The 11,154-nt window shown below is 39.1% G+C and overlaps 1 protein-coding gene across 1 annotated transcript; it reads left to right on the top strand.

Moving 5' to 3' along the window:
- The first annotated feature begins 4,844 nt into the window (after nucleotides 1-4,844).
- On the top strand, nucleotides 4,845-7,217 carry LOC102592869 (caffeoyl-CoA O-methyltransferase 6-like). The gene is made up of 3 exons (XM_015303126.1): nucleotides 4,845-4,899; nucleotides 6,475-6,701; nucleotides 6,785-7,217. The coding sequence occupies exons 1-3, from the start codon at nucleotides 4,845-4,847 to the stop codon at nucleotides 7,076-7,078; spliced, it is 576 nt and encodes a 191-aa protein (XP_015158612.1). The 3' UTR covers nucleotides 7,079-7,217.
- Nucleotides 7,218-11,154: the final 3,937 nt, after the last annotated feature.

Genomic DNA, 11,154 nt, shown 5'->3' on the forward strand with positions numbered 1-11,154 from the left:
CACCAACTTTAGGTCTACCGATCCTAGACATTCATTCATTCATTTAAAGAGAGGTTACCAATCTAGGTCTACCAATTCGAGAGACAACGTTACCATATAGAGACCTTTCATAGTCCCTCATCATCACATATAAACATTAAGAGAGAACATACTTTCAATCACAATATATACACATTGTATAATATACCATCATGCTATTCTTGAACACCACGAACATAACCCTCATATTGCACACACATGTCGACACACCTTAAGACAATACTTCAATTCACTATATAATGCCTTGAAGGCCATAATCAATACACATTCAATAAGTAAACACCTCCACCATAAGTGGATCAATCCAAACACGAACAATTTTAATATAGCATGAAAGTAGGTCAACTTACCATTCTCCAAAGCTATAATCACCATTATCCGTTTCCCAACAATTCTAACATCACAAGAGAATTTACCCATGACTTGCCTACAAGGCCATAATTCTCAATCATCCATACACCAACAATCCACCAACAATAGATATAGATAACAATAGGAAATCAATAATACAAATCAATCTAAACACAATTCCATCTATAAACAATCATAATTATCAAACCCACTTCATAAGCCAAATTTAGGAATTTAGGGAGATCATGGGTCCATGGAGTTTTTCACCTAAAAACATCAATCAAACCATAATATAAGCATAATAAATTGTTTGAAACCATTTAATGCAAGAACCCATGAGTTTGAGGAAGAATTGGGGTTTTTCATAACTTTTGAAAACCATTTTGAGATTTGGCTCTAGGGCGAAAACTAGCCCTAGATAAAGAGCCACCATACCTTAGTTGATGAATTCCCAAAGAAATTTGATGAAGAAAGCTTTGAATCAAAACCCCTAGTTCCCACTTCTTCCTCTTCCTTGAGTTGAGAGAGAAATATTGAGAGAGAAGAACTTTGGGGTTTTTATTAGGGTATTTGAGAATAATGAGTTAAAGGAAGGTTTTAAGACTTAAAACTATTTACATTTATCATATAAACCTTTTAAAATCAACGCCACACATTAAAACATTTAAAAGAAATTACCTAAAATCCCCTAAATGAGGCAGCCCCATCAGGGACCACGCCCACTTGGACGGGCCGTGAAGGGCACCACGGCTCGTGGTGGTGGCCGTGGTCCCTTGACCAGTGGGCCTCTCCACCATGCCAAGCCCTTAAGGGCCCAAGGCATCTCCACGGAGGCTCCCACGATCCGTGGTGTACACCACGAGTCATGGCGGAGCTCGTGAAGATGAGGCAGCACCTAGGCAAAGTTGCCTTGCCTCCCTTGAGACCAAGTGATCTTCACGCCCAAGTATACGGACCGTCTAGGGCACCACGGGTCGTGGTGGTGCCCGTGGTCTTTGGGGCAATGAGCAGCCAACTTGGGACAACCTTGGTTTTTGGCTAAGGCTTGCCCCTTTTTGGCTTGGCTCCTTGTCTAGCACCCTCAACCAACCTAGAGTAGGTCTCATAGCATGGAGTCTAACCCGTGCCTTGACGTTGACTCCTTAAACCACTTTCAAACAAGACTAGGGCAACATTACACCACTAAAACACATTAGCTCAAAAGACTAGTCTCCGAACGTCATGGTCGTCCCTTGACGTTCGACCTCAAAACTCTTCAAACTAAACCTTAAAACCCAAAACTCTTCATTTTAACAAATTACCAACTTCCAAAACACATGTGAAGCTCTAGGTCATTCTATTTCATTTTAGGGTCATCACAATATCCCCCACTTGGAAACATTCGTCCTCGAATGACACTTACAAACATTAAGGGTAAGGACTTCAAGACTACCAGCCCACAATCATGCATTCAACATTATAACGACACATAGTTAGGAGGAACATCAACTCCACATGAAAAGGCATTAAAGCACAACAAGAAGGTAGGAACTACATCTACAAACTCATTATGCACATCATCATCACCATATTTTTTTTGAAGGAATTCCCTTCTCCAAACATCATCATCACCAAGCACATTATGCAAATTTCTCATGAAACACAATTATGCAACAATTTCGAGAACACCTTTTTAAGTATGCTCACAAGTCAACTCATGCAACATTTAAGCAACTTATTATAGATGCATATCAACATGAGGGATAAAATCATTAAAGCTCATTTTCTTATGTAAACAAGAATTCAACTAGAACATGCATAACATAAGGAGACCATGGAACTCAAATTCACATAAGACTCCGAACCATGCATCATGCTACTAGAAACTCTAAGTCTCAAGCTTGAATAAAATCTAAGGAAAGAGACAAGGACATCAACACTCTCACAACCTTACTATTCAACATACCATCCTTAGGAAAAACCCAACTAAAGCTACCATGAACAACTCATAAGGATCTCATCACCAAAGCAAGGAACTATAACTTACCGACATCTCCATACGGATTAGCTCCTTTGTCATTGTTGGCTTGGAGAGCATAGAAACGAGTCTTCTTTTGATCATCAACTTTAGGACCACTAAAAGAAGCTTGTCTAGTATCCCTTCCTCTAGCCGCAAGAGTAGGAAAATCCCTCACCTTGTGATCATTCTTTCCACAACCATTGCACCCATTAGTACCGGCTAGACACTTCCTAAAAAGCTTCTTCCCAGAAGTGTGACAAGTAGGCTTAACAAATTGAGAACCACTACCACTCTCTTGATTAACCTTAGGAGCACTTGCGGAATCTTGGTTAAGAGCCCTCTTCTTAAACCTAGGTTGACCTTGCTCATTGGATCTAGCCCTCTTCAAATCTCTACCCAACCTCTTAAGCTTGGACTCCTCAATGGATTGAGCATACACTATGAGTCTAGAAATATCCATGTCATTATGGAGCATGGCCGTACGACACTATTCCTTGACTAAGTCGGTTACACCGGTCACAAACCTACTCATCTCCTCTCTAGGGTTAGACACCAAAGATGGAGCGTATTTAGACAACAAGGTAAACTGCAAAGAATGCTCCTCCACATTCATGTTACCTTGCTTAAGATTTATGAACTCCTCAATCTTACACTCCCTTTCTCCCGGGGAAAGTACCTTCCTAAGAATGCTTCCTTAAACTCTTCCCACTCTATAGGACCCGCTTCAACCGACCTATTGGCTTTCTATTGTGTGAACCACACTTGGGCCAGTTCCTTCAATTGGTAGGAAGCCAACTCGGCCTTCGCCCTAGAAGAAACCCCCATAGCATTGACTATCTTATAGATCTCATCCAAGAATTCTTGGGGATCTTCTCCCACTCTAGAGCCAAGAAAGATAGGAGGATTCATCCTCAAAAAGTCTCTCAACCTTGAGGCCACGATACTCTCATTAGCATTCACCGTAGGCCCCACATCTCGGTTAGCTTGAGCCGTCATGGCTTGAGCTAGAGTTAGAAAAGCCGCCCTAATCTCTTCATTAGTCATGGTCGGGGGACCCACCGAAACCTCATTCTCTTGATTGCCTATGGGGACTTGGTCACCTTGAAGACCTTGGGGAGGAACTTCCCCATCCACATTCTCCTCTTCCGCTCTCCTAGGATTAGCCCTTGTATTCATATCATATAAACACAAGAGAAAGGATTAGAAAAGGGGACACTTATAGAACCACACTCTATGGCACGACTTCAAGAATATGAAAGAAGGGTAACTTCTATCATCCTATACCCTCTCGCTCATAGATGTGTCGCGACTCACACCGATGAACAAGACTCTACTAGACGTGGCTTGTGAGACTTTGAACCTAAAACCATTCCCAAAACCTTATGCTCTGATACCGAGTTTGTCACTACCCGAGAGCACCCCCAAGTCGCGACACGACGTATTCGACCTCGAAGGTCTTATACAAGCCCTTAGCATTCATTCATCACATAGGCAATAAAAATAGTGCGGAATTAAAACCTTTTAAAACAAACTCATAGGACTTGAAAGTCAACAAAATTTCAAAGAAGTCTTTATACACAAGCGGAATACTAGTCTCACGTGGCCAACTTAGACCCAAGTCACAAAGAAACATACAAGGGACACGGCCCTTTACAATAAAGAAGAATACTACAAGTCTATTACAAAGTCTTAATAAAAGAAACTAGAACATAGAATCCGTGCCCTCGACATATGAGGACATACCAAAAAGTACTTGAGAGAAACTCTAATCCCAAGCTTCACTATGGAAAGCACCTCACTTGCCAACACCTACACTTGTAGTAAAACATCGGAAAAGAATGGGGTTAACAAAATTAAGTACCAAGTATGATGACTATGCAAAAACATGCAAAAAGGGACATTTATTTAAGGTATAAACTTTTATGTCATTTTTGATACATATCCATAAACCACATGTATAAGAGACACATTACAAGTCAACATTCACATACAAGACAATATCCATATTATAACCATGCTCAACTATTACCAATTTTCAACACATATGCACATTTGTCAAATAGACCATTTCATCATCTTAGACCCTCCACCTAAAGTCACCCTAAGACCCACCTAAGTAAGACATGGAGGGGCAGCCCATACTACCTCTTCATGCCACGCCTAAGTGTTCCTCAAGGCTACCATAGATAAGGACCTTTCCCTTTAAACATAAACCAATAAGTCAACATTCATTAGTAGAGACATTTAAGGAGACATCCATGCACATAGGGGACTTCACATAATAGTCATTAAAAACTTAGGGAACTCACTTTCGTACCTTCAAGGCTAAATCGTGCCATGTGTAGATAGCATCCCATACTACTACCTACACGTTATAGAACCTATCAAGTAACTAGAGTGCACATCCCACATGAAGGGAATAAGCATTAACTGAAATAGACCGTACTAGCTAGACATGGAATCTGGTGTCATAATACCCCACACCGTGGAAGGTGTTCTACTTGCCAAGGGTAGAACTAGTACACATCCCATGTAGGCACATGGTTTAGGGGATATCCAAAGATGTTCATTGTACTCTTGCCTCATACTTAGGAAAAGATACCATCTAAACCATAACCACTCATTTCTTAGCCTTAGTTCACATAGAGTAATTTCATTCGCATATGAGTACTAGAGAGGGCGCCATGATTAGGCCTACAGACCCATAATACTCTACCAAGAAGGGCACCACAAGGATCTACCGATCAAGGTTCAAAAAGGATAGCTAATTGACTTTCTTAGAGAGGGTTTCTACTGTTCCGGCCCACCAACTACAAGTCTATCATTTCACACAAGAAGGAGGCACCATCATAAAGTCTACCGCTTCAAGGTTTATATTCACTTAGGGGTCTAGATTCACCATGAAAGGGAACCATACTTAGGTCTAACCGATTCAAGTCATAGCCTAGAATATCTCATTAGTCATTTATAGAAGGGCACCAACTTTAGGTCTATCGATCCTAAAAATTCATTCATTCATTTAAAGAGAGGTTACCAATCTAGGTCTACCAATTCGAGAGACAACGTTACCATATAGAGACCGTTCATAGTCCCTCATCATCACATATAAACATTAAGAGAGAACATACTTTCAATCACAATATATACATATTGTATAATATACCATCATGCTATTCTTGAACACCATGTACATAACCCTCATATTGCACACACATGTAGACACACCTTAAGACAATACTTCAATTCACTATATAATGCCTTGAAGGCCATAATCAATACACATTCAGTAAGTAAACACCTCCACCATAAGTGGATCAATCCAAACAAGAACAATTTTAGTATAGCATGAAAGTAGGTCAACTTACCATTCTCCAAAGCCATAATCACCATTATTCGATTCCCAACAATTCTTACATCACAAAAGAATTTACCCATGACTTGCCTACAAGGCCATAATTCTCAATCATCCATACACCAACAATCCACCAACAATAGATATAGATAACAATAGGAAATCAATAATACAAATCAATCTAAACACAATTCCATCAATAAACAATCATAATTATCAAACCCACTTCATAAGCCAAATTTAGGAATATAGGTAGATCATGGGTCCGTGTAGTTTTTCACCTAAAAACATCAATCAAACCATAATATAATCATAATAAATCGTTTGAAACCATTTAATGCAAGAACCCATGAGTTTGAGGAAGAATTGAGGTTTTTCATAACTTTTGAAAACCTTGAAAACCATTTTGAGATTTGAGTGTAGGGTGAAAACTAGCCCTAGATAAAGAGCCACTATACCTTAGTTGATGAATTCCCAAAGAAATTTGGTAAAGAAAGCTTTGAATCAAAACCCTAGTTCCCACTTCTTCTTCTTCCTTGAGTTGATAGAGAAATATTGAGAGAGAAGAACTTTGGGGTTTTTGATTAAGGTATTTGAGAATACTGAGTTAAAGGTAGGTTTTAAGACTTAAAACTATTTATATTTATCATATAAACCTTTTAAAATCAACCCCACACATTAAAACATTTTAAAGAAATTACCTAAAAGCCCCTAAATGAGGCATTCCCGTTAGGGACCACGCCTACTTGGATTTTACTGATTGTATTAGTCGGGCACGCCATTTTATTGTCCCAATTAATAAAACATTTGTATTTGCTTTTGCAGATATTGGCAATGGATATTAACAAGGAAAATTACGAAGAAATTGGTTTACCCATAATCCAAAAAGCTGGTGTAGCTCACAAGATTGATTTTCGAGAGGGACCTGCTTTACCCGTTCTTGATCTATTAGTTGAAGACGTACGTGTTATCAGATTACCTAAACGATAATAAAATAAAATTAATCAGCTTAAACTAATATATTTTTTATTTATTTTTGGCAGAAAAATAACCATGGCACGTATGATTTCATTTTCGTGGATGCTGACAAGGACAACTACATCAACTACCACAAAAGGATAATAGAATTAGTGAAAGTTGGTGGTGTGATCGGGTACGACAACACCCTATGGAATGGTTCAGTGGTCGCTCCACCTGATGCTACATTGGGGAAATATGTTAGGTATTATAGTGACTTTGTATTGGAACTTAACAAAGCTTTAGCGGCTGATCCAAGGATTGAGATTTGTATGCTTCCGGTTGGTGATGGAATTACCCTGTGCCGCCGTAGCAGTTGATTATTCTATTTTTTTCCCTGTTTGTTTTGTGAATTATAATATGTGCATGTCATCAATATCTCTATTACTAAAAAAATATTTGTATTTCGAATATTGTATTTCTGAAATTGTAAGAAATATTAAGATTTTATTTTATATATCACTTGAGTAAACATTTTCTTTATTAAATGATATTTATTTTATTTATCCTGTATAAATATAGTTTTCTTTTAATCACTCGATATAAGTTTAAAGTTCTTAATTTGATCAATTAAAATTTGTATCGTATAAGGCTTAATAAAAGAAAAAACAAATGCTTTACAAGTACTATTTCTCTATTCTAAGAGTTTTTTTTCTTTATTATCTTCAATAATACAAGCTGAAGATGCAAATGGATAATGATTCAAAAGGATATTTTTGGCAAGGAATCCATTATTCTCTCTGCACGCAATACATAGTACTTTAAAATAACTTCTTGATTGAAAACTTGAATCAACAAACCTTCACCCATTAATATAACACCAACATTAGCCCCTTCAAAATTATTTCATTGCACGATATTACCTTCAATCAAAAAGGATATTGTTTCTCAATCAAATTAAATGTCTATCAATTTTATTTTTTCGAACTAAAAGTGTTTCAGTCATTTAAGACGATGATGGAGAAGGACACATGGCGCATCGCCGACCTGGTCGGCGATGCTCGACTAATTCCGCCTATTGGTCCAAAATCTAGAAGATTATAAACACAAATTTTAAAATGATGGAAAGACGTTCTGAAATTTTGAGCAACTGTTATGATTGTTTGAGAGTTTTTACCTTGAGTTTTTTTATCCCAAACACTGTTCTTGGAGTTTTTGATTAGAATTTCAAGTGGGTTTTGATTTGTAGTTGATTTCAATCATTGTGAAGACTTGCAAATTGTTACCCAACTGAAGGAGAACATAGTTGGCAATTATTTCCTGCTTTTTTATAATGTGTGGCTAAAACCCCCATTTTGGGGGTGTGATTATGTGATTAATTATTTCAATTAGCTTATGAGTGTTAGTAATTACTAATTTAAGTGTTGAATTGAAGTGGGTTTGATTGATTACTGAGTTTTAATTCATGAATTGTAGTTGCAAATGCAGTTCTAGCCTAGTGTTCTATGCTTGCTTGAGAAAGAGGTTTTAGAATTAAAGTTATCGATTGATGATTGTAGTGATTGGGTTATTGTGGTTTCAGCGTGAGAAAGTGAATCCTAAGTTCGATCCTACCAATCTAGCTCGAGAGAGTAGATTAATTGAGGTTATGGGTTGTTTTAAATTGTTATGCTTGTCGAGGTTCTTGAGAACTCACTTGAATCGTGATAGTTGATCGAAAGATGGCTATTATATCTAAAGTTTAGCCTACCAACTAAGACTCAATTGTTTTCAGTAATTATTAATCACTCGTAAAACGAAATTGACAATTAATCGATCACATCGCTAAGGATCCCTCTCTACTTGAATACTCCCCTATTTTCATAGTTGTTAATTGACAATATTAATCCCCCCATTTGACACTAGTTGTCAATCCCTTTGACTTACTTTAATGGTTTTGATTATTTATATTCCTACAACCGATTAGAACATGTCTTTCACTTCGTAATTAAATTCTCTACCGTATCACTCCCTATGGGATCGACCCCAACTCTTCGTTGGGTTTATACTAGATTGTGATCGCCTACCGTTAGAATTGGATGAAGTGTAGTTGAGCGTTATAAAAAATGGTGCCTCTACCGAGGAGTGGTGTTTAGAATTCTCTTAGTGAAGTTTATCTGTGATCTAATCTTGTTTGTAGGTGAATCGACTTACTTTGTTTTGTGTTTGTTGTTGGTTACTCGTGAACATGTGACGATATGAGTGTGAACGGGACTAACGCAAGCCAACTTGGACATCAAGATGACATCGGGACCTTGAATGATGTCAAAGAAGCTCAATTGGGTAGTGCAGGTGCTATTCGGTTACCACCGGTCATGGGAAATGTTCTATTCCATGTGACTAGCACGATGTTGCAAATATTGCAAATGAAAGGTTTATTTGGAGGGCTAGCTCACGAGGATCCCTATGATCATATTTGAAACTTTATGGACGTGTGTGGTCTATTTTCGTTCAAGAACAACTCACAAGAGTCAGTCCGGCTCCGGTTATTTCCTTTTTCTTTGATGGGGAAGGCAACAAAGTGGTTAGCTGACCTACCAAGGGACTCAATTACGTCTTGGTATGAGCTTACCGAGGCGATCTACATAAGATTTTTCCCTCATACGAAGATGATGGCATTGAGAGATAACATTCAAGGTTTCAAACGTTTTGATGATGAACCAATCCACGAGACATAGCTGCGGTTTCAGAAGTTGTTACTGCAATGTCCAACTCACGAACTCCCGAACAACGTGTTGTTACAACATTTCTACCGGAGTCTAGATTCGGTCAACAAAGGTGTGGCTGACCAACTTGTCCAGAGAGGTATTATGCAGCAACCTTTTGAAATAGCATCGAGTCTCCTTGATGGAATGACGAAGATAAACCGTGCTTGGTATACTAGGGAGGATCTAGTGTCTCCTTTGACTTTTAGGATAACAAAGAAACAAATAGAAAAGGACCAAGAACGGGATGAAAACATGGCTAAAATGATGACCCAAATGGATCTTTTGTCAAAACATGTCATTGGTAGTAGTTCTAAGGTCGTGAACGCAGTTACAGTTATCACAGTAAATCCCGATGATGCGCAGTTTGAAGCTTTGTACAATGAAGAAGTACACTTTCTAGCAAATCAGGGAGGAGCTTTCCGCCAAAATTATCCAAGGCTAGCTAGGAACCAAGGTTGGAATAGAGAGCGTGATGAAGTTTGGAAAGACCGTGATAAGAGTGGCGTGACCGTGGTACAAACTGAAGGGAGCGAGATAGTACAAAGAGAGATATGTACCTCCCCATGAGCGTCAAAAGCCAAAAGAACAAAGGGATGACCCAGAAAATTTCCACAATGAAGAAATGATTGCACTCATTCTCAATAAAAGTGGAAGGGTCGGACAAAGTGCTCAAAGAAATGAAGGAGGACGTCTCAACTCTGAACGAGACGGTTACTTCTCACTCGATGCCCATTAAACAACTGGAAACACAATGAGGGTTCTGCACCCTCTCAGCCGCCCTGAAAATATGCATGGGGCATTGTTATCAATGAGGGTTCTGCACCCTCTTGGCCTACACATGCCAAACTTCCTCCAAAATGGGGAAAATGCAAGGAAAAGGGGCCCGTGATGCCAACGCCAGCGGGGGAGATCTCTGATAGTATGGGCGTATATGCCACCCAACTCACTACTTCAAAAAGTGAGGGTAACTCGGGTGATAGATCTTCGCCCTCCGTATCTGAATCAGAAGATGATCAGACTATCCAAACTAAGAGAGAGCTACGCTCCAAATCTTTGAATGATCCAGCCAGGTTCCCAGTGCAGCCTACTCCTCCCGCACCTCCAACTCAGGTTGTAGAGAAGGTACCTCCGATGCCACCAGTTTTGGTAACCCTACTCGGGTCATTGAATATACTGAAGGCCGAGGGTTTGAGGACCATTTTAGAGGAGAAGCGATTGTCTACTGATGGAGTAGTAGACCGGTATCTAGAGGTGTGGAACACTATCAAGTTCGATAAGTTCAAAATCTTCACAAAGCCTCGAGGCTCATATATTCCAACTTGGGTCCAGGATTTTTATGTAGAGTATGGTAAGTTGGTGCCTAAAGAGAAGAAAAGGGCAAGCTCATTCAATCTTGTTGATCATGTAGTGGTGCAGGGCCAAAAAGTAAAATGCAGTAGCATCGTTGATATCCAACATCACATTTACATGGATCGACGTAGGAGCTTTGATAAAGAAGAAAGATCTAAATGTGGCTGCCCGATTCTGGTTTGGATTTATATGCAGCAATTTGATGCCCTCACAGAATTAGTCTATACTTAGGAATCTGAAGGCTGCATTGTTGGGATCATCCATCATTGACTGAGATGATCTTAATTTTGGTCTGCTCATCAAGCAGAATATGTCCATAAGGGCCAAGCAGAGCCAGACCTCTCTCCCATTCCCAATCC

This window comes from Solanum tuberosum, unplaced genomic scaffold (genome assembly GCF_000226075.1).
Source record: "Solanum tuberosum cultivar DM 1-3 516 R44 unplaced genomic scaffold, SolTub_3.0 scf00408, whole genome shotgun sequence".
Lineage (NCBI taxonomy): Eukaryota > Viridiplantae > Streptophyta > Magnoliopsida > Solanales > Solanaceae > Solanum > Solanum tuberosum.